Source organism: Vidua macroura, chromosome Z (genome assembly GCF_024509145.1).
Source record: "Vidua macroura isolate BioBank_ID:100142 chromosome Z, ASM2450914v1, whole genome shotgun sequence".
Lineage (NCBI taxonomy): Eukaryota > Metazoa > Chordata > Aves > Passeriformes > Viduidae > Vidua > Vidua macroura.
In genome coordinates this window covers 2,742,781-2,770,697 of record NC_071611.1, presented here as the reverse complement: position 1 = coordinate 2,770,697, position 27,917 = coordinate 2,742,781, and the positions used below count along the sequence as shown (strand labels likewise).

General features: G+C 45.9%; 2 protein-coding genes across 6 annotated transcripts in view; both read left to right on the top strand.

Moving 5' to 3' along the window:
* The first annotated feature begins 1,204 nt into the window (after window positions 1-1,204).
* HAUS1 (HAUS augmin like complex subunit 1) lies at window positions 1,205-11,500 on the top strand. Its single transcript, XM_054004190.1, has 9 exons — window positions 1,205-1,355; window positions 3,148-3,322; window positions 4,342-4,477; window positions 5,463-5,597; window positions 6,570-6,693; window positions 7,575-7,640; window positions 8,935-9,006; window positions 10,260-10,307; window positions 11,249-11,500. The coding sequence occupies exons 1-9, from the start codon at window positions 1,299-1,301 to the stop codon at window positions 11,306-11,308; spliced, it is 873 nt and encodes a 290-aa protein (XP_053860165.1). The 5' UTR covers window positions 1,205-1,298; the 3' UTR covers window positions 11,309-11,500.
* A 9,273-nt stretch (window positions 11,501-20,773) lies between these two features.
* ARK2N (arkadia (RNF111) N-terminal like PKA signaling regulator 2N) overlaps window positions 20,774-27,917 on the top strand; it is a 43,683-nt gene continuing 36,539 nt past the window's right edge. For 2 of the 5 annotated variants that reach the window (XM_054003003.1, XM_054003004.1), the window contains exons 1-2: window positions 20,809-20,891; window positions 21,247-21,367. In XM_054003003.1, the coding sequence (XP_053858978.1) occupies window positions 21,365-21,367 (3 nt within the window). In that variant the 5' untranslated portion in view covers window positions 20,809-20,891; window positions 21,247-21,364. Of the gene's footprint in view, window positions 20,892-21,087; window positions 21,133-21,246; window positions 21,368-23,555; window positions 23,604-27,917 lie in introns of those variants that run through there. The other 3 variants (XM_054003005.1, XM_054003008.1, XM_054003006.1) reach the window with 3 other exon arrangements.

Sequence of the window (27,917 nt, the reverse complement as noted above, 5' to 3'; positions counted from 1 at the left end):
CCTGGCAGCAGCTCCGGGGCCTCCTCTGGGCTGGCTCCAGCAGCTCCACGTCCTTGTGCTGTTGATGTGCTGTTGTTGTGATGGCTGGAGGCAGCTCTGCAGGTGGGGTTTCACCTGAGCACAGGGGCAGAATCCCCCCCTCTCCCCCCCAGCCCCTCAGTCTCCAGCTGGGGATGATTTTATGTCTCATATGTGAGACAGGATTCGGTCTGCCAGTGAGAAAGTGCTGAAACTCAAGCACAGTGTGACTGATCCCTCTGGTAATCCAGAGAGCTTGGTAAAGCCACAGATTCCAGTGGGTTCCCCTTCTGGGAATTGAAAAGGTTAAGTGAAAAATCCTCAACTACTTTGACATGTGTTGTGCCAAACATGATTCTTCACCAATCCTTTCCATGCTGATTGTTTCAGAAATCACTTAAATCTCTGTAAAAGTGCTAGGAAGAAACAAAACAAAGCAAAACAATACAAAACAAAAAGAACCAAACCAAAAACAAACAATCGAACAAAACCACAAAAACAAAAACAAAACCACATGGCTGTTAAGAACTAATACCACCACTCTCCCGGGCCAGGGCTTCACACCCCTTTTTGTGAAGACAATTTTCTGAATTTCCAATCTAAACCTCCCCTGGCCCAGCCTGAGGCCGTTCCCTCTCCTCCTGTCCCTGTTCCCTGGAGCAGAGCCCAACCCCCCCGGCTGTCCCCTCCTGTCAGGAGCTGTGCAGAGCCACAAGGTCCCCCCTGAGCCTCCTTTTCTCCAGGCTGAGCCCCTTCCCAGCTCCCTCAGCCTCTCCTGGGGCTCCAGCCCCTTCCCAGCTCCGTTCCCTGCCCTGGACACGCTCCAGCCCCTCAGTGTCTCTCTTGTCCTGAGGGCCCAGAGCTGTCCCCAGCACTGGAGGTGCCTCAGCAGTGCCAGCACAGGGACTGGGGCTGTGTCACAGCCTGGCTGGGACAGCCCAGGGGCCACTGGCCTCTTGCCTGGGCACCCTGGGCTCATGCCCAGCCACTGGCACCAGCGCCCGCAGGCAATTTTCTCTGTACTTATTGATGTCTTCCTCTTGCATCTCTTCTGTTTCTTTTTTCTGTTGCTGGGGTTCGCTTGGCGTTTTTTAACATCTTCCCTTAACTGAGAGACGGCTCGATTCAGAGCCGTTTAACACTCCGATTCGCTGTTATACACTTTTTTTCATCGTTATTTCCCCCCCCCACACACACACGTCCGGTGTAACCCCGGGTCCCTGGGCCGGCCCCCGCGGCGCCGCCCGTCAGCCGCCCACTCCCGTGAGGCTCCGGGCGGGATGGCGGCGGCGGCGGGAGCAGCGGGCGGCGATGACTTCCAGGAGAAGCTCATACGGGTAACGGGGGCCGGTGGGGCTCGCTTTCTCTTTTCATCACGGTTTTCCGCACGCACACGCACCCCGTTCGTCCTGTTTGCGCCTCGCGGCGCGCCGGTTTTCTCCATTGCTGCTTGTGTAGGTCGCTGAGGTGCGGGTACGGCAGCAGGATGAGGGAGGAGGTGCTAGGAGCAAAAATACACTTAAATTTATAGTATAAGTGGCTGCGTCCATTCTCCGCCAGGTTTATTAGGCAGGCTTATGCCAGAGTTTATGTTCCTTACGTGGTGTAGAACTGTTGTGAACAAAAATAAAATTTAAATTTTTGGGGATGTAGTTAACAATGTATGCAAGGTAAAATGTTAATGCAAGTAGCAAACTCTGATTAACGTTGAGCGCTGTTAATACAAGTAACAAAGTGGTAATTAAGGTTGGATGTAGTATGTACAAGTAACAAATTGCGATTAGCATTGAATGCTATAGATACTTGCAACAAATGTGGGAATATCTGTATTAACAGCCAAGGGTGGTTGTACAAGTGCAAAGGCGGGTGGGACCAGGGAGGAGATGGGGTGGTAATCTGATAAAATGACAAAGAAAGTTCCAGAATACATTACATCATGAGGCACGGCCACAACTCGAGCCAGGAGTGGAGGAGCCAGTGAACAACAAGAATGGCAGAATGATTGGTCCGGGATGACCCAAGTTATAAGCCAAGAGACTAGAAAATGGACCTGTCACAGCATGGATCCTGGGCGCTGCAATCCTCTGATTAAAGAGAGACTTTGAAAGGCCTGGGTGTCTGATACCCGGGTCTTTCCTGGGAGCCGATTTCCCTGGAAACACCCCTAGGTTACAATTTTTAAGTTACAAAGTTGTTGAAACAGCCTCCGGACTAGCCGAAGGCTTTGCTTCCAGTTGTTTGTTCTGTAATAAACAGGCTTACCTTTTTTTTTTTTTTAATCAACCTGCCTCCTTTTTGTTATTTTAAAGTTTTCTTTCTAAGCCTGTCCACAACAGAACTTCTGTGTTCTTCAGTTATTACTGGTCGTAATCTAACCTTTCTAATCTAATTAGGTTGGATATTAGGGAAAATTTCTTCACTCAAAGGGTTGTCCAGGCCTGGCACAGCTGCCCAGGGCAGTGGTGGAGTCCCCATCCCTGGATGGATTTACAGGCCATATGGATGTGGCAGCTGGGAACATGGGTCAGTGGTGGGCTGGGGTCAGTGCTGTGGGAATGCTTGGACTCGATGATCCTGGAGGGCTTTTCCAGCCCAAACAATTCTGTGATTACACAATCACAACCCTTCCTGAGAGCACCGTGTTGATCTCTTGTTTCTGACCTTGTTTTCGGTGGTACAGCTGCTTTGAAGGGCTTGTGGCTGCATGTTGTGGTGACTCTGTCCTGCTCTCCTGCAGATAGACTGTTCCCAGTGATGACTTGGGCACTTTTAACACAGTGTTCACCATTTTTCCAAACACTCATTTAACATCTCTTGGGTTGTTACTGTGTCTGTAGCCAACAGGTCACCTGAATAAAAAGGTAAAATTTTGTCACATGGAGATAAGCAGGTGTCCAAAGAAATGAGTGAGATTAGAAAGGATATAATATAGTCTTCTCAACCACAAAGGGTGTTTAAAGAAGAGGGAAAATAATTTTTCTCCCCTTTTCCCACCCATGCCTCCTGGACTGATGTAGGAGTTACTCTTCAGGAATGCAGAGTTTGCAATGGTTTACATTTTTCACGCCTATCCGCTATTTTCAGTCATTTCACATGATTGCTTGCTCTTTTGTCTCCCTTCTCTGGCAGGTTACTTTATGGCTAAAGAAATTATATGGCAGTGTGCCTATTCCAGAGTATGAGGTGAATGAAAGGACAGTGGATATTTTGCATGAAGTTATGGAGTGCAATGAAGAGAGAGACAGGGATGTTATGTTGCTGATAGAAGACATGAAGGAGCAGACATCTAAGTATGAAGCAGAAAGTGAGTTTGAAGCTCCATTTCTCAGTTCCACCTAAGTCAGGCTGTTCTGAGTGATCCTGAAGATTGTATTTGTTAAAAACTTAGGAATATATATAAATATATGTAATTGAAACAGACTCAGCTTTTTTTTTTTTTTTTTTTAAATGTGATTTTTACTGCAATTTCCAGTGACATAAGATTGGTCAAGGACAATTTTTTAAGCCATCTTTAGTGAGCCATAAATGTGGGCAAGCAGGTTAATTGCTAAAACCTCCTAGTCTGCTGGGCTGGATAGCACAGCATGGAAATATTGCCTGGATAGAGAGGGAAGTGTCCCTGCAGCTCATTCACGAGTCTGAGCTGGTGCTAAGCCACTGTTAAGGAAAGCCCTGGAGGAGTCTGAAACAACATTGAGATGATTAAGTCGTGCTGAAGCTGCCTAGAGTGACTATTTTTTAATTTGTTTGGGTTTTTTTTTGAGCAAGTGAGTGGTTCAGGGTACCATAGTATGTTTTTAACACACACAATAAAGGACTGTCGCTTCACAGGCTTTTCTCAGGAAGGAATTTTATTTTTTTGTGCGAAGGCTGGCATAGTACACATGAAGATGTTTTTGCAAGAAAACGTGTTTGGTTTTTCTTCCTTCAAGTGCCTTGCCACCAAACAAAAAATGGTGGAGGCAGACTTCCTGGGTCTGCCATGAACAAGGCTCAGGCTGAGCTTTTTTGGGGAGGTGACCTGCAGGTGCTCATTGCTGCAGCACAAGGGTGAGCTCTTGTTTGTCTGATGTCAGACAGACTGGTGAGGGAGGGAGTGGAGCAGTGCTTTCTCCCTTTATACACTGAATTTGTTTGACAAATGGAGATGTGGCGGCAGTTTGGCATGTTTAAGCCTTTTTTTAAAAGTGTCTTTTTTTTTCCCCCAACAACAGGCAGGTAGCCAAATTCCCAGTGTGGGATTGGGTTCTGGCTTTGAAGAGTTCCATAAAAGAACGGTAATATTAAAAAAAATCACTACTTTGGGTTGTGTATATTTTCCAGCTGAGTACTGGCAGGATATTCTTCAAGAAAGCCTGGGTTTCTTTGAGGGCGATCTGTCCAAAGAGGCCACCGAAGACCTCATGGACCTGGTAGCAAGTGCATTGGAACTCGAAGTGGAGGACACGTCTCTTACCAGGTAATTCTTTACGCTCTGCATTCGTGGTGAGGGTCTGTGCTGTTTTCCTCTGTTGTTTCGCGTCAGCAGCTTCAAACTTGGCACTAGGAATCTTATTTGTCAGGCTTGTTTTTCACCCCTTGGGCAGCTTTGGAGTGGATGGGAACTGAGCACAAAGTGCTAGCTCTAGGTTATCCCAGCACAGGAAGGCTCTGAACCCCGAGAAGGGCCTGGGATGGAGTTAAATCCATCCTTTTCCTCATGCTTTTGTGGTCGGTGGCTGCAGACTGCTGCCAGTTGGACTGTTGTGCCAGGTATCCCAGGCTACAGCAGTGTTCATACTGCTTAGGCAAAGACTGGGGAACTGTGACTGGTCTTCCAGCCTCAGCTCCTCATCCTTGTCTGTCTCATCTGGCCTCAGTTCATGCGAGGAGATTCCCTCTGCCATGGAGAAATGGCATCTGTTAGTCTGGTCTCCTTGGGCCGCTCTCCCTAGCATGGCTTTGACCCATGGCACTGCAGCACTTGCAGCAAAGAAGGGGAAAAATCTGCCTTGGAATCCATTTTTTTTGTGATATTTAGGATCTTGGCTCTTACATCTCTCTTCCTGAGCTGGAGGGGGAAGAGCTTTTAGCCACTTGGGAAGAGGAAGGTACTCAGATGCTGCTGGGCACATCTTGTGACTGTGCATTTTCATGGACTGAATTTTTCACTCAAAGGCAGTGAGGCAAACCAGGAGTGGAGCATGTGGTGGTTTTATTCACCAGAGTGCCAGTTGTTGTTCACTTACCCTTAATCAGGTTGCTGGGCTGTTTTCCCTTCCACGTGGAAATCTGTGCTAGTTATGGAAAGCAAATTCCCTTAGCGTCTTATTTAAATTTACTCCTGCCATAACATGAAGAGGAAAGTAAGTCATTCATTTAAAGTGTGGAGAAAAGAATAACAATAACTCTGACTTTCAGAAGAGCTGACTCCTAAGCATTCCCACTGATTCTTTCTTCACCAGCTTCTACTGTGCCATCAATGACATGACCTCGGAACTGTATGAAACAAAATCAAGAAATGAAGAATTGGAACTGAAATATAAGACTCTCTCGAAAAAACTAACTTCAGCACTGATGATGCAAAAACGGATAGAGGAGTGAGTAATGGATGAGGAAGAGGGAAAGATTAAAGTAATACTGGTGATCTCTGCCTTGGGCAACATAGGTTGTGGTAACTAACAAGGATAACTGTTTATGGGTTTGACACATCTCCAATTCTAAGTGTTTGGAAGTATCTATGAAAGCCCATCTGTTATGGATACTTTCAGTAGTCAAAAGAGATCTGGGAAAGCATCAAACCCATTATTTTAAAGCAAAAGTGTTCTACAAGCTGTTTTCAGATATAAGTTTCCATCTTCTAGCAGTTGCTTTTGTCTGAGGCTGAAGACAAATCTGATTTTCTTAGCACATTTAGCATGGCCTCTGTAGTCAGACTGAGGGAGGCAAAACAAAAACCATTCTCAGATAAGAAGGTCCCTTAACCAGTATGTAGAAGACGTAATAATAGTAATAACTAAAAAAAATAATCAGTGTCAAGTCCATTCCCTGGAGGATGTAGTCTGAAGTGCTTTGCCAAGCACAGCACGATCAACCCCAGCCTTGAGTGGGGGCTGGCTCAGATGCTCTCCACAGCTCCCTTCCAGTCTAATTATTTGCAGAGTGGTGTTTTTTTTTTGTTTTTTTTTTTCTTTTAAAATGTTAATTTGACTTGTAGAAGATATTCCCATGTGCTTTGTGCAGGTTTGCCTCCTCTTGATCTGAGGTTTAGCTTGTGTAACAGGTCTCTAGATGAGTTAGGGAATTATGCACAAGACTATTTATTATCCTTTGCTTTTAGGCATATAGCTTTCCTCTTTGCCACTGCTTTTCCTGGTCTGTGGGGATCTGGAGGTAACAGCTGTATACGTTTCCATTGGAAAATATCACAGGGAAATGCGGGGTTTTCTCTTTTTTTTTTTCCTTCTTGTGTTGGTTTTATTGCAGGGTTTGAGCATAGATAAGTAACAGTATTTGTATACTGATACATCTTTGAATGTAACAGTTTTTTTCTTTTTGTATTATTTTTTAAGGGATGTTGAAAAACTGGAGAAATCTCAGAGCGCAGAAAAGGCCAAAGCTGAGACACAATCCAAGACCCTGAATTTCCTGAAAGCTAAGTCTAAGGATCTGAAAATAAGGATCAGGAATGCTGAGGTAGGTGTAAGGAATTTTCTTACATGACACTGTGATGGGATGATGTGATTGGTTGAGCCCAAATTTGTAGTTACAGAGACATTCCATAAGCTTCCTAAACTCCATTACTGGGGACTCCTGAGCTAACAGGACAACACGTGAATTTAGTTCAGTTGTCCCCGCTGATCTCTCCTCAGTGCATCCTGTGTAATCAGTACAGTGCTCTCTCCTCATTCCCTGAGAAACTCCAGCAAGTTACTTTATGGCTAAAATAAAGCCATACCTGACACCTTGACAAACACAAGATGGAGAGTGTTGTATTACAATTGACATTTTCCTGAGAATCCTTTCTTCAGCCTTGTTGTTTGCCCTTCTCCCACTGCTTTTCTGGAAAGACTTGTTATTCTTTGTGGATATTCTCAGTTCAGGCAGAGAGAAAGAGAAAGGTTTTCTAACCAGGTGAGAGCCTGGGAAACAGTTAGGAAAGAATGTAAATAATTCTCTAATCTATCTTGTTATTCACATTGTTTATAGATATGTTCTGCCACTGTGCAGCATTCACTGCACACCGATGGTGTGAGATGTTTTTACTCTAAAACCAATAAAATTAGTCTGCACGATGTTCTCTATATATAGAGCAGGGCATTTAAAATAAATCAGAGTTCATTCTCTTTGCCTTCTAACTTAGAGTAATTTTGTTCCCGTCCTGCTCAACAGCGACAAATCTTAATACAAATTTTAGCAGCACCTCATTTTGTACACCAGCTATAGCTGTGGCTCCAATAGCACACGTTTCTGCTGTGGACAAGCTGCGTTCTTCCCTGCCTGTTTAGATATAAACAGAAGGAAATGGTGAAATCTTTCTCCTTCTTGCTGCATTTTGTGCCCTCTCCTGTTTGCAGGATGAGCTTGTTGGCAGGGGGTTGGACCAATCCTTGACACACGAGGCACTCATGAAATCGTCTGAGGTAGGTTTTTGGATACAAGGGGGATGTTGCTACAGTGGGAGGCCAGGCTTGCTTGTTGGGTGCTTTCAGGAATTGTAGTTTGCTGTTTGGTTGCCTGAACAAATCTTAATGGCCAAAGGAAGCACAAATAAAAATGCTGTAGGTGGATTCCCATGAACTGGGCTCTTTTGAGTGGGTTTGTCTCTCCTAGAGGCATCTACTGCAAAATTTCCACTGAATATATTCCCTGCCACTGAAAACAGATCTGCCTCCTTTATTTCTGATCCATGTTAAAAACACAGTGGATTTTCTTTGGACTATATCCCTTTGGCTACCTGTGTATTGCAGCTTCTTGATAGAATGACCCATGTGATTCTTTCGACTGTGTGTGAAATAAATCTCTTCCAAACACTTCAAAACAAGGGGATAAGGTCAAATGAAACCCAAATTCAGAATCACTGTGTGCTATTTTTTTGTTGTTGTTGTGTCTTTAAATGTAACATTAATCAGCTTTATTGTAAGCCTAGTGGAACATATGTTAAAGAAAAAGCACATTTCTTGAGTTATTAACTACAGATTTTACAGCTTTGTGCTGTGAACTCAACACATCTTGATATTTTTTGCTATTATTGTAGTGGGAACTCAGTCTTTCTCCTCATTACTTTTGCTATCTTTTCCTTTATGTTTTCGAGTGGAGCAGTGAAAATAGATTTCCTGGTTTCTCTGTTGTGCTTCTCACCAACCAGCACTGGGTGGCAGTGCTCACATTGCCCAGTGTTGCGCGAGGGTACTGACCAGAGCTAATTTTTGTTGGAATTTTGCATCCAAAAAGCCACAGGCAAATTCTCTAGGCTTGTCATCTTCTAGAGCCCAAGCATAAGGTACGGTTTGACTCCTTGACATTTATAGAACGGATTTGCCAAGGCATGAGTGAAATGGGCAGCACAAATGAGTTTGGTTTTTATTTAACTTTAATTATTTGATTTAGCTTTAATTATTTAATTAATTTAATTATTAACTTTAATTATTTAAATAAGAATTATTTAATTATTATTTAATTATTTAATTATTACAGTTCAGGACTATGGAAGGTACTCAGTCTGCAGCCCCAAAAAGAAATTGTTTCCACTTGATAAGCACAAGGGAGAGTCTTTTTGCTGCTGGGTCTGCAAAACTTTGGTTTTCCATGTGTTTTATAGAAGATGAAAGCTCTTAAATTCTGAAATGTTGTAGGTGACTCTGGATCTGTCTTAATCATTTCTGCCAATTCTACAAATAATTCCCTAGAACATGACCTGCCTTTCTCCCTCTGCAGGAACTGGCTGCACTGCATAAAAAAATTGAGCCATTGAAGATGGAACTGAAGTCCTATCATGATTTACCTCCTGTAACTATTTATTCCACTGTTATATTGTATTTGCCATCAGGTTAACTTTAGTGGACTTCAGAACGTAAGGGCTATCATTGTGATCCCTTTGGTGGGTTGGTAGATGTCCTACAGGTCTGTTAATGATGCAAACCAAAGACTTGATCTCTATTTATTAATCAAAGCCAAGAAATTAAGTTTCCTTGTCAGGCAAACTTTGTTCTAACAAAGTAGACAGATTTGCTGGGTAATTCCCCTGAATTGCTAATTTCAGCTAGAAATTGGACAAATTTCTTAATACAGAATTTCAGCTAGAAATTGGACAGAGTAATATGGAATAACAGGAATCCCCTAGTATAACCAACTTTTTAAGATTTACCAGTACTTTAGCTGTAACTGTCATCAGGCTGTCAGTATGGTGGACACAGCACGTGGTGCAGAGTTTGGAGCTCTGAACAGGATTTTGAGGATCCTGAAGAAATAGCCAAATGTAGGTTTTGTCCCCTAAACTGGCTGCTCCATAATTTTCTTTGATTTCTCTTGAAGGTGCTGGGTACTCTATGAAAGTGCAAGTTTCTCGTCTCCCTCATGCAAACACTGATGTCTTGCTCCTAGGAAAAAAACAAAAAAAAAACCCCAAAAAACCAAAAAAAACCCCACCAAAACAAAAAAACACCCCACCAAAAAAAAAAAAAAAACAAAACCAAAAACAACCCCCCCCAAAAAAACCACAAAAACAACAAAAACAAACAAACAAACAAAAAAAGCTGTGGTTGGAACTGTTGCTCTGTTTAATCCATCTTCCTCCAAGAGGCAGCTTCCTCCTTCCTTCAAGTGGAACACAACATTCAAATGGGATTATGTTCTCCAGTTCCCTCCTCCAGCCTTGCTGTCAGTGGAGACAGGGAGAGCCCCTGGTGCAGGCAGGAGGAGGGGAGGGAGGTTTATCCTTGCAGACTTACTGTGCTTTGGAAAATTCTTGCACAAATATGCTTGAAATCAAGTCCCTTGATTGGTAGGTTTGGAAAATTGCTTAAGATGAAAGGGTTTTTTTAGACTTTAGGCCATACCAGACTTTTGAAAAATACATGATTGCCCAAACCAAACCAACACTAGCCTTTTAATGGCAATACCTTCTGCATGTGAAGTGCGTACACAAAATTGCATTAATTGTCCATTAATTCACCCGAGGCTCATCATTAGATTCTTGTAAAGGTGCAGGGGCTCTTGTTTCTTGATGAAATGCTGATTCTTATGCCATTTTCTCTCATTAGAGCATTCCCTTGGCAAAAGTGACGGTGGAAGAAGCGAGAAAAACACTTGTAAGAGTTTTTTTATCTTTCCAGGAGCTACGTATATTAATTGATTACAGATTTTCCCACCTTAGACTGTAGTCTTAATGTTCTCATGGGGAAATTTAGTGAGGCAGAAGTTGTAGATACTAATCAGGGGAACTGGTGATGTCTGAGCTGCAAAGGCAGTTGGGCACAGTGATATCAGTGCAGATCAGGTAGCTATATCCCCATGAATTTTGCCTATTGGAACATTTATTCACTTACTGTCAGTCTCAGAAGCTTCCTTGCTCCTCCTGAACTCTCAGAGGGCTCCAGGCTTATTTTAGTCAACATCTGCCTTGTAGACTGCAATGGGGACGTTCCCTTGTAAAACATAGTGCCCATTTCCTCCATGCTTGTGCAATCTGCAGGTGTGGCTGTTGAGCCAAAGACCATAAAGCTGTTTGGGAAGTTCATAGGTAGCTTTCCTGAGTGATCTGGGCCATGTTTGAGCCCCATAAAATATGTTTTTGTTCCTTTGGGCTACTGCCTGCTTGCTCATAAAGCACGAGTGGTAAGCCTTTGATGTGTGATCAAAAATCACATCTAGGTAAGAGCATTTTGCACATTTTCAGGTGAGACTGCCGGGGTTGGTACACCACTTGTTTGTGATTCAGGAGTACAGGCTCCCCTTAGCAGCCTGAGGCTGTTCTGAGGTCAGAATGCTCACCTCTGGGGAGGACCTGTGAGCTGGGACGTGTCCAAAATCGCATCGGGGCACAGAGTAAAGGCAGCTGAGCTTGTCCAGCCCCATTTTGTTTGGAGATTTCCCTGTGGCTGTCTGCCCTTTGCAGTGACGAGTCCATCCAGCTCAACACTGGGGTTTATCCCTCACTGCTGACAACCTCCCAGGGTTTGTTTACCAGCAGTGTGTGCGTGTGGAAGCTGTCTCGTGGTCCCTGATTCCTCTTGGTTTTGTCTCCCGATAGAAAGCCTTGGATGAAGAGCTCACAAGGGAGATCGAGGCTGTGCCTTTCGAGCTGACATAGCCCAGCAAACCCCAGCTCACCTGAAGTGGCCTACGTGGAACACGATTTTCCTTCTGTTGCCTACTTACTTGCACTAGCAATGCACTTCAGAATTCTTACTTGTACCTTGGCAGCTTCCTGCTGTGTTCTTCTCTCTGTTGGCCTTGTGTTTGTAAACTTCACCTATTTTTCATTAAATAGCCTCCAAACTTGCTCTTGACTTTATGAGTTATTTTTCCCTCTGTGATACACACCTGTAAAGCAGCTCTGTGGATAGTGCAGGCATAGTTTTCAAACAAAACAAAAAAAAAAAAAAAACCACACAGTAAGACCTTTCTAGATCTGAAAACAGTGCTCTTCTTCTCTCTGTTGGCCTTGTGTTTGTAAACTTCACCTATTTTTCATTAAATAGCCTCCAAACTTGCTCTTGACTTTTTGAGTTATTTTTCCCCCTGTGATCCCCCTGTAAAGCAGCTCTGTGGATAGTGCAGGCATAGTTTTCAAACAAAACAAAAAAAAAAAGCCACACAGTAAGACCTTTCTAGATCTGAAAACAGTGCTCTTCTTCTCTCTGTTGGCCTTGTGTTTGTAAACTTCACCTATTTTTCATTAAATAGCCTCCAAACTTGCTCTTGACTTTTTGAGTTATTTTTCCCCCTGTGATACACACCTGTAAAGCAGCTCTGTGGATAGTGCAGGCATAATTTTCAAACAAAACAAAAAAAAAAAACCACACACAGTAAGACCTTTCTAGATCTGAAAACAGTATTTTTGCAGAACCTCTGTGGGACGTGATGATTTTGAAGTCAGATTGCCCTTAACAATTCTACCTCAAATGTCATCTTCCAGGAGGGTTTCCTTAGGCCTCTTACTTCCATGCCATGACCACACCAGCCTTCCACACTTTGAGAAGTGGTTTGCACACTCCAGCTTTTAGAAGCCATTGGATACCACAGCCAAAAATTAGAAAATTTCCTGTATAGGATAGGGAAAAAGCAAAATCTAGAAAGAGTGGCAGCACCTGAGGACATTGAGCATGGGCCTGTTTGTTCTGGGAAGCATCCAGGCAAAGAGTGGTGCTCAGTGACAATCTGTTTGCAATTGGAGTTGCAAGAGATTATGGCCATGACAGCTGCTGCTTCACTGCAAAAGATGATTTTTCACTGATCTGCAGGAAGAGAGATTCAAAATTACTCTGTTTCCAATACAACACCACAAGCGTGACCTCTGTCCTCTCCTTTTTTCCTCCGGGAAGAATGGAGAGATGCCCAGAGAGTCACTGCCCACAGGAATCTGCAGCCTCATACAGCATAAGGAGTTGCTGTTTAGTTCCAGGTGTGGCTGTGAGGAAAGGGTGATTTGCCTTAGTTTTGGGGCTATTTATCTTCATTTCTTCTGGGATAGGAAATGAGGGCAAGAGCAAGTGGAAAATTCATGAGCTAAACTGGCTCAACAGAAATTACCTCAGGGGTAAATGATGTGAAATTTGGAACAGGCAGCATAGTGCAGGGATGATTACGGGTACACCTGCAGCTTACTAATAAAACCAACACAAAAGCCATGGGAATGGTGTTTGAAACTGGAAAGAATAAGAATATAATCTGATTTTCCTGTTGTGGTAAGGGAAAGAAGTTGTTGTCTTGGAAGACATCAGAACATGGCTGAGTAGATATCAAAGAATTGTCTAACAAGAAAGCCTGTGTAAGGCACTGGAGGTCATAGCCTAGCAATTAAGGAATCTTAATCACTGAAAGCTCTTAAAAGCAAATTAGAAGTGATTTGCTCGAGTGTTTAAAATGTGAGGGAGTGTTGATCACTCTTTGGGATACAAAGATGTGAAGTATGAGGGCTTGAGGGTGCTACCAGCCCTGCTTTTTAATGAGAGCCTCAAGACTTACTCGGCTAAGATTAGGAGAAAACTTTTTATCTCACACGTGTAACCATGACTCCAGGCTTGGGAGGATTTCCTGGGGACTCTGGCACTTCCATAGCTCCACCTCATCATGAAGTGGTGCATCAGTTGTGCAGCCTGGGGCTGTTCTCCCCTCCCCACGCCCACGGAGCAGCTGCACTGCTCCCCGGCTGCTGCTATTTCACAGCACGTGAAGAGCCTGAATCTAGAGAGCAGCAGGGCCAGACTGCCTGGAGAGCTGCCCAAACACAGCCACGTGTTGCTTCCTAGCACTGGAAACTGAAGGAGGAGAAAAAAAAAAAAAAAAAATCCCCAGCAGCTGCATCCAAGCCATGTGTCACAGCTGAGCCGTCCCCAGCACACGCAGCGTAAATCAGCGGGCAGCTGTCAGGTCTGACTGCTCAGCTCCTGGTTGGAAATCGGGAAAAGTCAAATAAACGAGATTTGTAGAGCCCTTTGGGAAGGTTTCTCAGCTCTTTGGTTTCGCATGGGCAGAGTGCCTTGAGGGAACCCTTTCCTTCTCGTGTTTTGGGACAGACCAGCTTTTCCCACGTGGGGATGGGATGGTGGAGGAGGAACAGCTTGCTGAAGTCCTGCTGAGACAGGAGCACACCAGGCTGGCTGAGAAAACCTCTGATTCTGGGCTTCCCCCTCTGCCCTGGCAGCTGTTGAGTGTTTTCAACAGAGTCACAGCGGGTGGCTGCCAGCTGGACCCTCGGCTGTTGGATAATATGGAATAATCACCCAACTGAGAGGGACATGAGGCTGGGGAGGCCTCCACTGCTTCACTGTCCCTGCAGGGCACATCAGCTGCTCCACTCTGAGCTCCCAGACTGAGTTTTGGAGACACCTGTGTTAACACCTGCAAGATGAGAGCAGATGCAGGGCCAGGCTGAGCTGCAGACGTTCCATTTTCCCAACAATGTGCAAGAGGTGTTTGAGTTTTATTGCTGTGTGCTCAATTCCTCCTCCTGGAAAACATGAGGAATTCCGCCAGGAAAAAAAACAGCAACAACAACAACAACAACAACAAAAATCCACCAAAATCACACACAAAAAAAAGAGTCATTAAAATTATGAACTAGATGTGAAAAATGGGGATCAGCTTCAAATGAAAATTCATACACATTTTACCACAAATTGACATACTGTTCTTATCAGGCCAATATGCAAAATAATAACTCCTCTAGGGAAAAAAAAAATCATCTGCAGACTAGCATAGTATTGTGAATCTATTTAAAAGAAAACATTCATGTACTAAACCCAGAATAATTAAAATAAAATGCTAGAGAAATGCAGAATCCATCAGGCAAATTTAAGGCCTCTAAGCTGACATATGTATCTTTTTACTTAAAATGCATTGACTCAAAAGGTGGGGCTGGAATCTCTTCTGGCTGCATCTTTTGGCTAGTACTATAGAAATACTCCATCTGTTGCAAACATTTCATTGTGGTTCCTTTCCAGTCTTCCTTTGACTGCTGTTGTTCCTTTCCAGTCTTCCTTTGACTAAAAATATTTAAAAATCTCCTTTAAATCATATAAATCTTTTGGTCTTTAATTAAAAATAACTAAAAATATTAAAAGTTTCAAGATTTATTTTAAAAGTAAGTTGGTTGCATTTGGTACCACCTCCAGTAAAACACTCCAAGTATCTTGATACTCAATGCTATTTTGGGTACTTACAAGCAAAATTTTATGTGTCAAATGGTAAGTGTAAAATGGTAAAAAATGGTAAAAGATGTTTCAAATTTAGCAATTAATAGGTCATAGAGGTCTGGGAAATGTTTTGTATTTCTAAGCTATTCTTTGAATTTTTAAAGTACAGGGCCAGCAGTGAAACAATAGTGATCCTGGTCTCTGTGACCTTGCAGGAAATCCTTCACTTTGCCTGCAATCAGGCAGTCACTGTGAGTAGCTTCAAGCAACTTTAGAAACATTTCTTATTTTGTTAAATGCTCACTTCCCTAAAGAATTTCAGCACTGGGCTGTGTTTCTGCTTCTCCAATTCACAAATATTTCTCCTACAGAAAAACACCACATGTGAGTAAGCAGAGGCTTTTACCAATGAGCGTGTGTTTAAAGCAAGACTTGTGATTCCTTCTGTCTTTGCCAGGTACCACCTACATGGAAGGACACAGAGCTGCCTCTCCCTGCCTTGAAGTCCTTCAGCACTGCACCGTCCTGAACTGCATAAACTCTAGTAAAAAAACATCCAGCAACTCCAAAATTACAAACTAATCTTATAAATGCTTCCTCTAGCCCCTCGATAAATGTGCCTCTAATGCTAATGAAACAGCTGTGCTGGTTAATTAGATTATGTTGGCTGATAAAACCTAGCAGCGAGGAAATGTTTTATTTCTTTTCCTTCCCAAGGAGACTCTGGCTGTTCCTCAGGGGTGGATGAACAACACCATGGTGTTCTGGACACCTTTTCCATGGTTTCTGTTTGGCCACTGCTGTGCTGTGCAGAGGAGCCTGAGTGACCTCAAGAGCAGCAGGGGAATGGCTTGGCTGGCTCTCAGCACCACATTTGTGATTTCAGAGACTTGGAAAATGGGTGTTGTTTAAAAGTTGCTTGGAAGGTGAAGCTTCCTTTGCAGAGGACGCTTAGTAATGTGCCTATGGATGCCTCTGAGATGAGCTCCTAAAAAGTCATTCTTCAGTCTGGAGGTGGAGGGAAACTTTTGGCCTGGGGCTGGGAAAGAGAAGGGAGAAGGGACAGAGGAGTGTCCCCCTGCCAGGAGCTGGCTGAGAGAAGCCAGCCTGGAAGCCCTTATTAACCAAAATACTCTCACAACCAGCTCTTCCTTTGATAAGAGAATGTGGCTCAAGGTTGTGCTCCAGGACTGAGTTGATTTCCTCCCATTGTCCTTGGGGAAGTGCTGAGATTCCCTTTTCTCAACCACGTTTCTTCCTGGCGGAGGAGTTCTTATCACGTCCTTGTGGGGTAACTAATGCTGAAATCATTGCACTCTTGGCAGACACAGTCAAAGAATGATAACATGGAGCCAGAGGAGCCTAGAAGATGTGCTGGGCTGTACTCCCAAAATTCCTGGAGCCAGCACCACCTCCAGCCTTTCCTCTTCCCTTCTTAATCTTTCAGTGCAATCTCCCTGATGTTTCAGAATGAGTCCCTTGGTATTTCCCCTAATCTGTCATTTAAAATCTCAGGCAATAAAGCTTTCATCACTTCCCTTAGGGAGACGATTTTTCCAGCTTGTGGTTCTCCATTCAAAGGCTTTCCACACAGATTCTCAGCTTAGATATGTCCTTCTGTAATTTTACCCCATTAAAATAATTAATGTATCCCCAGCCTTCTCCTTTGATGCCACTTGCTTCATCCAGACATTTACAGACGACTGGTGTCTCCCTGCTCAGTTTACTGATTCCGCAGTACTTAGGACAGCCAGCATTCCTTTTCCTCTCTTTTGTAAAGCCTCCAGCCTGCCAATTCCTTCAGCCGTGGAGTCTCGGAGCTCCTTCCCATGTACCACTCTTCCTGCAAATCCAAGGCAGATGCTCACCGCCTTCGCCTGCCTCCTTCTGCTTTCCTGTACTCCGTCCAAAACTGCTCTGCCTGTTCCCAGCTGCTGTGTCCCAGCGCCTGAGAGCTGCGTGGTGTCCTCCGGATGTCCTTCAGGAGCCGTGCCACCAAAGCACATTATTCCCCAGAAATACAAGTTGTGGATGTTTCCCCCCGTCCCTGGAAATACAAGTTCTGGATGTTTTCCCCCCCTCCCTGGAAATACAAGTTCTGGATGTTTCCCCCCCTCCCTGGAAATACAAGTTCTGGATGTTTCCCCCCCTCCCTGGAAATACAAGTTGTGGATGTTTCCCCCCATCCCTGGAAATACAAGTTCTGGATGTTTTTCCCCTCCAGAAGTAGCCAGCTGGGTGGTGAAGGTTGATGGTTCAAGCCGCATAGGAAATCGGAGCGGGCTCTGGATTCTGCCCGCAGCCCAGCACAGGGAAGGTTTCGCCTTTGCTCAAGTACAGGTTTTGTTAGTGCTTTCCTTCATGCTGACACCACAAATAATGTGTTCACCTTCCTTGAAAGGTGAAAATTTTTTTAGATATTTGGTGAGAAGTGCCTCGCAAAGTACCGGTTTAAAAAATAATTGTGGATCCCCGAATGCGTGGTTCTGCTTCTAGCTGAATCTCTTCGTCTCTCCTAATATGATAAATGCTTCTGAGGTGGCATGATGTCTGTTTTTCCCGAGTCCATGCTCACGATTTGGGTGGTGGTGCGGGTAGAATCCCCACACATTTCCTTGCTACCAGCCCTGGGACTGAGTCTGTGCCACGAGCAGCTCTACAGTGAATGCTTAACTCCTCAATTTCCCAGGTGCTCCCAGCCCTGATCAGGACTTACGGACCTTGCTGAAGTGATTTTCTGCCACGTTTCCGAGTCTCAGGGACGACCCCCGGGATGCAGAAACACCGGGACGGTGTTTAACGAGGGCATTACAATGATTAAAGAGGGCATTACAATGTCGTTCTGATTGCACCGCACGCTTCCCCCCACGCAGCCCCCGGGGCTCGGGCTCTCCAGAGGTGCCTTCTAAATCCAAAGATCCCGGGATTCTGTGGTCTCAGGGAGCGCAGGATCGCCAGGATCGGTGTCGAAGGGAGAACGTGCTCGGAGTGTGTGAGGGGTGTGTCTGAGAGGGACAGAGTCAGTGACAAGGGACAGTGATAGGGACAGGGACACTGACAGTGACACAGGGACAGTGACTAGGGACTCGGACACAGGTGGGCAGGGACAGCGTGACACTGACACAGGGGCAGGGAGGGACACAGGCACACAGTGACAGTGACCCAGTGACACAGGGATGGTGATAGTAGCCCAGTGACACAGGGACACAGGCACATAGGGACACAGATACAGAGACAGGGACATAGGGACACTGTAGCAAGGGGATACGGGCACACGGGGACATGGGCACACAGGGACACGGGGACACAGGGACATAGAGACCTAGGGACACAGGCACATAAGCAAACAGGGACATGGGGACAACGGGGCATGACATAGGGACACAGGGAGCCACAGGAGATGCAGGGACATGGAGTTGCAGGGACATAGAGACATAGGGACACAGGGACAGGGACACAGGGACAGGGGTACATGAGGAGGGGACATAGGGACACAAGGACACAGGGATGCAGAGACACAGTCGCCAGGGACAGGGACACAGGTGCATGGGCATAACAACAGGGACACGGGGATATAGAGACACAGGGATACAGGCAAATGGGGATGGGGACATGGGGACAGGGATACAGGGACACAGAGACACAGGGACAGGGACACAGGGACATAGAGACACAGGGACACAGGCACACGGAGACAGGGACCCAGGGACACAGGGACATAGAGACACAGGGACGCAGGCACACGGAGACAGGGACCCAGGGACACAGGGACATAGAGACACAGGGACACAGGCACACGGAGACAGGGACCCAGGGACACAGGGACATAGAGACACAGGGATGCAGAGATACAGGCACACAGGGACGGGGACCCAGGGACACAGGGACATAGAGACACAGGGATGCAGGCAGATGGGGACAGGGACACAGGGACAGAGGGACAGGGACAGAGCCATGGGGGCAGGGGCATGGGGACAAAGGGAAACGGGGGATACAGGAACATAGGGATACAGGGACACAGGGACAGGGACAAGGGGACAGGGACACAGGGACAGAAGGACATGGGGACAGAGATACAGAGACATAGAGACTCAAGCACACGAGGACAGGGACTCGGGGACACGGGGTCAGGGACACAGGGACACAGAGTCACAGGGACAAGGACTGGGGGACACGAGGACAGAGATACAGGGGCATAGACACAGGCACACGAGGACAGGGACACGGTGACAGGGACACAGGCACACAGGGACACAGAGTCACAGGCACATGGGGACACAGGGACACAGAATCACAGGCACATGGGGACAGAGACACAGGGACACGGGGGCAGGGACACGGGGACACGGGGACACAGGGACACAGAGTCAGTGTCACAGGCACACAGAGTCACAGTGTCACAGGCACACAGTGTCACAGGCTCATAGGGTCACAGGCTCATAGGGTCACAGGGTCACAGGCTCACAGAGTCACAGTGTCACAGGCTCACAGGCACACAGTGTCACAGGCCCACAGTGTCACAGGCCCACAGAGTCACAGGCACACAGGGTCACAGTGTCACAGGCCCACAGGGTCACAGGCACACAGGGTCACAGTGTCACAGGGTCACAGTGTCACAGGCTCACAGGCACACAGTGTCACAGGCCCACAGTGTCACAGGCCCACAGGGTCACAGGCACACAGGGTCACAGTGTCACAGGGTCACAGTGTCACAGGCACACAGGGTCACAGGCACACAGGGTCACAGTGTCACAGGCCCACAGGGTCACAGGCCCACAGGGTCACAGTGTCACAGGCACACAGGGTCACAGGGTCACAGGGTCACAGTGTCACAGGCACACAGGGTCACAGGCCCACAGGGTCACAGTGTCACAGGCACACAGGGTCACAGGGTCACAGGGTCACAGGGTCACAGGCACACAGGGTCACAGGCACACAGGGTCACAGGGTCACAGGGTCACAGTGTCACAGGCACACAGGGTCACAGGCACACAGGGTCACAGTGTCACAGGCACACAGGCACACAGAGTCATAGTGTCACAGGCCCACAGGGTCACAGGCACACAGGGTCACAGTGTCACAGGCCCACAGGGTCACAGGCTCACAGGGTCACAGGGTCACAGTGTCACAGGCACACAGGGTCACAGGCTCACAGGGTCACAGTGTCACAGGCCCACAGGGTCACAGGCTCTCAGGCCCACAGGCACACAGGGTCACAGTGTCACAGGCCCACAGTGTCACAGGCACACAGGTCACATGCCCACAGGGTCACAGTGTCACAGGCCCACAGGGTCACAGGCACACAGTGTCACAGGCACAGAGGGTCACAGGCACACAGGGTCACAGTGTCACAGGGTCACAGTGTTACAGGCACACAGGGTCACAGGCCCACAGTGTCACAGGCACACAGGGTCACAGGCACACAGGGTCACAGGCACACAGGGTCACAGGGTCACAGGCACACAGGCCCACAGGGTCACAGGCTCACAGGGTCACAGGGTCACAGTGTCACAGTGTCACAGGCACACAGGGTCACAGACACACAGGCCCACAGGCACACAGGGTCACAGGGTCACAGGCCCACAGGGTCACAGGCTCACAGGGTCACAGTGTCACAGGCACACAGGCTCACAGGCACACAGGCACACAGGGTCACAGTGTCACAGGCACACAGGGTCACAGTGTCACAGGCCCACAGGCACACAGGCTCACAGGGTCACAGGCACACAGGGTCACAGTGTCACAGGCCCACAGGGTCACAGGCTCACGGGACCGCGCCAGGCCCGTCCCGCAGCCCCGCGGGCTGGCGGCGCTCCCGCCGTTCCCGCTGCGGCCGCGCGGGGTCGCTGTGGGGCGCGGGCGGCCGGCGCGGGCGCTCGCGGCGCGGCGGGCGGAAGTGACGGCGCGGCGGCCCCGGTGACATTCCCGGCTCTTCCCGGCCGCTCCGGCTGCTCCCGCGGCTCCGGCTCCTCCGGCCGCCCATGCCCCGGCCGCTGCTCCCGCCGGGGAGGCCGCGAGGGGCCCAGCCTCGCACAGGTGAGCGCGGTGCCGTGCGGGCGGGGGGCGGCCCGGCGCCGCGGGGAGGGGCGGTACCGGCCTGGCCGCCCTGGGGCGCGGGCGGGGGCTGCGCCCCTCAGGGGTGGTCCTGCCGCCGCCGCCGGTGCTGCTGCTGCTGTCCCAGCCCCTCCGCCCTCCTCTGCCCTGACCCCGGGAGGGCGAAACTCCCCACAGATCCTTGGGGCAACTCGGGGGCCGCTTTGTCTTTCGCGGCACTTTTGTAACGTGCCTTTTTTCTTTTCTTTTTTTTTTTTTCTTTTTTTTTTCTTTTTTTTTTTTTTTCCTCCTTTTTTCTTTCTTTCTTTTTTTTTTTTTTCTTCTTCTCTTCCTGCAGCGGCTTTTGAATTCGTGTGAGCTGTTGGAGGGTACCCTTTGGAAAAAAAAAACAAGGGGTGCAAGGGCTCCAGTTGTGCGCTTCTCCGGGGGTTTCTTTGCGTCTTTGTTTACCTTGGATGGTGTGTTCCTCTGGTGGGAAGATGTGTTTTGTATGGGAAGGACGCTCAAGCTGCTCGTTGCGTATCTAGCCCGGGTTCCCCTTGTGCTCCTGACATCTAATGGGTTGCAGATGTGGCTCCGAGCCACGCAGCCATCCGAGGGGAATATAAAACTTAACTGTGCTACTGGTTCCTTTTTAAAAGCGAAAAAAAAGGTGGGCTGAGCAGACTCGTAATATTTTAACTATTTCCCCAGTTCCACTACTGTAACTTCCTTTGCCTGGAGGTTATTGGACAACAAGGGCCACTTTCTGAAAGACTTGTTGTTTTGTTTTCTTTGTCTGTTTTTTAATTTTAAAATTTATTTTTAGGGTTACGTTGCTTCCACCTTTGTTAAGTAGCACCAAAGTGTATTTATGTCTTAGTTTGTTAACTGTCTAACAAGGCAACTTGCCTTAAAGTTTGTCAGTACATTGGTGAAACTATAACTGAACTTAGTTAAGCACGGTCGTGGTTGTAACTAGTTGTGCACTTTAAACCAGCACAAAGTACCCAACAACACTTCAAAAGCTGAAAAAAAACTTGTGTGTCAAGATGGCAGAAGTCAGTCCTGTTTGACTTTTTGTTTCCCTGACAAGTAATTCTAGCTTTTAAAAGTGAATGTGTAAGTAAATCTTTGAACCCTTGAGCATCCCTTTAAAAATGTAATATTTATTTTCATTCCCCCTCCCAGAGATTTTTACTAGGTTTTAGATCTTCCCTGGTACTTGTCAAGCATCAGACCAAATAATAGTTTCACTTACAGGCAAGGGCTGTGCTATTTCCACTCTCCAAGCTAAAAAAATTTAAGTACAAACAGTAATGTTCCTTGGAACAGGAAGCAAACTCTACATTTAAAATGTTTCTCGTAAAGCATGCTAAGTTGCTTAAGTCTATTAAAAACACAGTGTATGACCTTGAGGTGGAAACTGAGTGTGGTGCTCTTTTGAGCTCCCCACCGTGTGGTTCTCCTGCCCCAGCTACCAGCTGTAATTGCTGCTCCTGTGGTACAAGTGCTGGGAGCCAGGCAGTCAGGGCAGCACAGCTTTCCCTGCTGCCCTGGAGGAGGGAATCGTGGCCTCTGTGGAGGAAACAGGTCTGTAGCAAAGTCTCAGGGGAGAAGTGACATGCTTGTCATGTGTTTGCTAAGCCCTGACATCCCCCCATATATGTATACACATATATATAGATATATAGTAGGAAAGCAGAGGAAGTGTGGGGAGCTCATCTGTCCAGCAGCAGTTGTTCTTAAGAGTCATTTTCTGAGTATTTTTCTCCTCCAGTGATCTAGAGGAGGCTGGAGCTGTCCAGGCAAGCTCCAAAGGGGGTGGTTATGTGGCTAGTGAAAGCCAATAAAAGCAGTTTTCTGTGGTTCTGGCTTACCAGGGACTGGTGCTGTGTCTGGGGAATCAAGGGCAGGGACGCAGCAGGTGATGGAAGGCGGTGTGTGAGTCTGGGCAGCTGGTATTTCTGCTCCAGTACATGAGGGTAACAGTTCTGACTCATTTTGAAACGCTCGAATTTTTTAATTACACCGTGTCAGCTATTTCTGTTTGCTCTCCAGCCCAGTTGCTGTTTGGCGTGGTGAAGAGGTGCAGCGGGAAGTCGGGCAGGAGGGAGGACTGTGGTGGCCTTACACGTCCAGACGTGTGAGGCGTGTGGCAGCGCAGCCTGGCCATCTCTGCCTGCTTGGAGGGAATCACAGAGCACAAACCAGGAGTGGGTGCCTTAAGCTGGGTGCTGTGGAGGGAGGGGAAACGGGAAGGAACCTGAAGCCACCCACGAGGCAGTCGAGAGCAGTCACAGCGCACAGAAAAATGTTGCCCTGCTCTAGCTGATAAAGGGGAGGTAGGAAGGATGTTTGGGTGCCTTTGACAAATGGGCACTGTGGAGGGGGTGGGATTAATGGAGTAAGTTAAGGTTGAGTGAGCAAAGAGTAAATATGGATTATCATGAAGGGCTTTGAACATCAAACATTAGGGAGATAAGTTGGTGTAACTCAATCAGAGCAACAAGAAATAATTGCCTTGGCTGTCCTGACCTCCTTCTCCTTGCTGTATATTTACCTTTAAAATGCAGGATTCTTTGCCTGGATCCTGTTCACTTTCTTCCCTTTCCCTTGTATGTTATCACGTGAACTCCCTGCACCACCAAGGATGTATGTGCCATCTTTGACCTGCCTGTACATCAACATCTCACTGAAACATCTGTTAATGAGGTAGGGGGGATCTCTACGTACCACACGGGGAAGGGGCTGCACGCTGAGTGATCCAACTCTCTGGTTGCCCTCTGACCAAAATACCACAAATTATCTAGTGATATGAAAGCTTTGTAAAGTTTTTCAATGAGTAAATAGGTTCAAGCAACATACACATACTTGTCTATAACATTTCATACTTGTTGTGTTCGTGGTACTTTTTGACAGAATTGGGTCTGTGGTCAATCTCAGCTTCTGAATTTTTGTCTGCAGTTGACAGAATGGCTTAGAAAACTGCAACCATTGACAGAAACTGAACAGCAGATTTAATAACATATTTACTAGATCACAGTAAAAGATTTAAATACCATGATTGCCAGCGTGTAAGTTGTACTCTGGAAAAGAATTACTAAAACTTGAATATTTTTGCTGGCTTGAGCATTATTGGTGGTGACGGGAGCTGAAAGTGGAGCGCAGTGGGAGAGGGGGACAGGCATAGTGCTGGGAAAGAGCTCTGAGATAAAGTGTGGTACAGTGTGTGTCGATGCTCTGAGATGACCTTATGTGGAAAGGAAACAACTTTTGGTTTTCCAGAACCAAAATAAATGTTCATCACATGAATGGGAGTTCAGCCTTCATCACTCTTAACTCAGGAGCAGCCAAACTTAAGATACTGGAATCTGTGGCAGCAGATGTTAATTGCAGGGAAGTTGGACAACACAAATCACCACAGAAGTGGTACTTTCTGTCACATCTTTGTTCCAGGTTTTTAATGCATAATGCAGTTCTGAGTCTGTGACTTGAGGTTTAGAACACAACGTCCACAAATGTGCAGTTTTGAGCAAAAAGAGAACTGGATGAAAGGGACTGTAAATCAAAATGTGCATATGGTGTAAACATTAGCCTGTGCTGTTGCCTTTTCTGATGGACATAGTCCGACTCTGAGCTAAGCTGAGTGGCTGATACCTCATCACTTACTTGGTGTTACTGTTTAAGGACTCAAATTTAAATCTGTGTTTGCCCATTCCCGCTCGTTAGTGTTGCCTCTCCCCGTGTCTGATCAGCTTGAATGGAGCTTGTAGGAGTTCCTCCGTGGACGTGACTGGCTCCCTGCAGCTGGGGCACACGCGGGTTACTCACGCAGGGCTGGAAATGAGATGCAGCTCAGCAGCGCAGGTGTTGCAGTGACACTGTGTCAGATGCATTACTGCCTGCTCCAGGAGGTCAAGTAACTTGCCCGTGGTCATGAGGTGTGTCAGCTTTATGATCAGAATGACTCACCTTATACCCCGTATTATTTAAGAAGGTGTTCAGGGGTTTTGTATCAATTTGACCACATAGTCTGTGTCTCCAATGCTCATAAATGATCTAAGTAGCAGAATAGTGTACAGGCTTCAGCCTTACCGTGCCTTGTGATATTTGATCTCCAAGAAAACAGCTTAGAAGCTGTTAATACTCAGTCTGACAACTTTTGATTCATAAGTGGAACAGGTGGTCACTTTTTAAATAAATGCAAGTATTTGAAGACTCCTTCAAGCTATCATTCTTATTTCAGTGTGTGTGGATCATGGATTTGACATTATAGTGAGGATTCTGCAGTGTCCTGCAAGATGCTCTTCTGTGTGATGCTTCAAAATTTCCTGAAAATGAGCAGGAAAACCCAGACCTTGATTGTTCCTCTTGCTACCTCTTTGCTCTAGTGTCTTGTTTCATGATGCTTGATGGTTAGCATTTCACAACTTATTTTAGAGAAGGCAGATTTCAGTTCCATTCATCCAACATGGGTAGAGGCCAAGTGACTCACAGTAACAGAGCTGGGAATAACTAAGAGCCAGACTTTATAATATCAGTTGTCTGCATGATGAAACAATTACATTTCAGTAATTTGTTTTCCACCGGGACTCTTGCATTTCAGTGGTTCCAGTGTGAAACTGATGCTCAAACACTTGAAGAAGAAAAAAGATCAGGTTGTCCTGATAACAAGGTGGGGATGAACCAGTGTTGTTCTCTTGTACTTTGGCTTTCTCATCAGCTGGTAATCCTCCTGGCTCCTCAGCTCACTCTCCTGGTTCATACTCTCTTGGAATGCCAGATCTTGCCAGGAAGACATTTCTAATTAATCTGGCAATTTCAGGAGAAAATCTTGGTAAGGAATAGATCAGCAATGTTGTCTACTAATTCTTTGTGCTTGTGGGTGGAAATGCAATTATTTAAAGGCTGTCTCCTAATGAAGGAAGTTGGGTGAAATGCTTGTGGGGTCCTCATTGTGTTTGGTGAGAAGTTTCTTGGAAATGAAGTTGCCCTTGTAGGAAAGTGGTCTTTTGGGTAGTGGTGCCCGTCAGCCCATAAGTGCAATTTCTGTTGCCAGTAACTAAGGTTTGTCCAAAAGAGATAACCCCTTTTGGTAGCACTGTGCAGAATCTGTGAGGAGTTACAAAAAAACATGTATTTTTTGAGTATTGTGTTTTAAAAGCCATCAAGGTGAAGTTCTGTTTTTCATGGTTCCACTTACTGTTGTTAGCATCTTAAATGCAAAATACAGACTTTGGATCCACTCACTGTAATAAAGAAAATCCAGGAATTGTTGAATAAAACTAAGCTAAGGAAGTTTATTGAATATCTTGCCGGGGTTACCTTCATAAGCCCTCAGTAATTACTTATAAGCCTCACCTCAGCTTAAAGTGAATTTGATAACAGACACCTGATTTCCATTGTTTGTTTTACAAGATCAAAATGGTTTTTTTACTGTTTAACATCTGTAGTGGATATCTTTCTTTGTCTGTATGGAGCTCTCCAAGCTCCAACAGCAATAAGGCTGTGTTGAATTAATGGAATGAGGTTGAATTGATAATCCAGGCTCCATGCTCTTCTATTTTTGTTCTTCCATCTCCCCTTTTACTGGGAAAGCTGTTTATATAGTGTGTCTCCTGTTGCTAACCATTAGTTCTGCCAGCCACTTTTTTTTCTAAACAGGAATAATAATGTAAGAAGTAGTTTTGGGGTAAAAGATGCATTTTAAGGATTGTTTGGTTTGTGTTTTTTCTGGGGAGGGAGGGAAAGAGGGGGTTAAATGTTTGGGTTTTAAATTTTTTTTTCTCCTGTCAGTACTTGCTTGCATGGTTCTACTGAAAACTGCCTTTTAATTTTCTTTTTCTCTTTATGTAGCTGGCAACTTGATATCTTCTTACATACTGTTATTTAATTTCTGCAGTCAAATACATGCAAAGTCTTTTGTGTGTTGTGGGAAAGAAATGTCTGCATTCTAGTCTGTCTGTTGTTCTCTTGAAGTAGGGTTCAAGTTTCTTCTCCTCTGCCAACTGGAAGTAAATACTGTAGAAAAATAGTAAAGCCCATGTTAGAGGCATTTTTGGTTATCACACACCTGACTGGCTTCTGACCCAGTCTGTTCTTCTTTTTTAAATACCCAAAGTAGTTTTTGTTCATTTGTAGAACCAACCTGTGTTTGCTTCATACTGAGATCTGTGATTTGAATCCTTTGTTCTTTTAGGAGCACTTTGGACATGTAGAGACTGCACTGTGATTGTCAGCAATCTGTTGGATGCTGAAATCAACTGGCACCTCTTGGTACTGGTCATTTGGTGTCAAGAACATCCCAACAGCTGTTAAATTTCATCATTTGAAAATGACACATTACTTTAATGTACTGATACCATTTATTTTTCTGTGGTATACCTCCTGTAAATCTCTGTTGCAGTATTTAGATTTGATACTACTAGCTCAGGAATTAAAGAAGCATGTGAACACTATGAGTAGCTATGTGGATAGGAAAATTATTTGAGATCAGGGCTTGTTGGGCTTGCAGCTCCCTTTCAGTCCTTCTGTAGAATTTGGATGTGTCACCTGATGGTCAGACCATAGAATGGGTATCTTACTGCCCTATACCTTATGGCAAAAACATTCACTGGTGTTGAGGTAAAGCATTTGAAACTTTAAAAATACCTGAGAGTCAGTTTTGTTTGTTTACCATGGCAAAGATATGTAAAAACACCCGACCATAAAATATTTACAAACTGTACAGTTACTTAGTATCTCATAACTTGTCTTTGTTAAGAGGCTGTCCTAAACCCACAGCACGTCTGGTTCAGTGCCTTGAGCTTTTGGGGAGATGTGGAGATGCTGGAAAATCGCTGTGGAATGTGGCACTTGAGGACATGGTTTAGTGGTGAACATGGTGGTGGTGCTGGGTTGATGGTTGCACTTGATGATTTTAGAGGTATTTTCTAACCTTTATGATTCTGTGAATATGGCACTGCTGAGATGTATTTACTACTTGGAAGTTACATTGCAGTTGTCCTGATCTACCAGTTGGAGCTG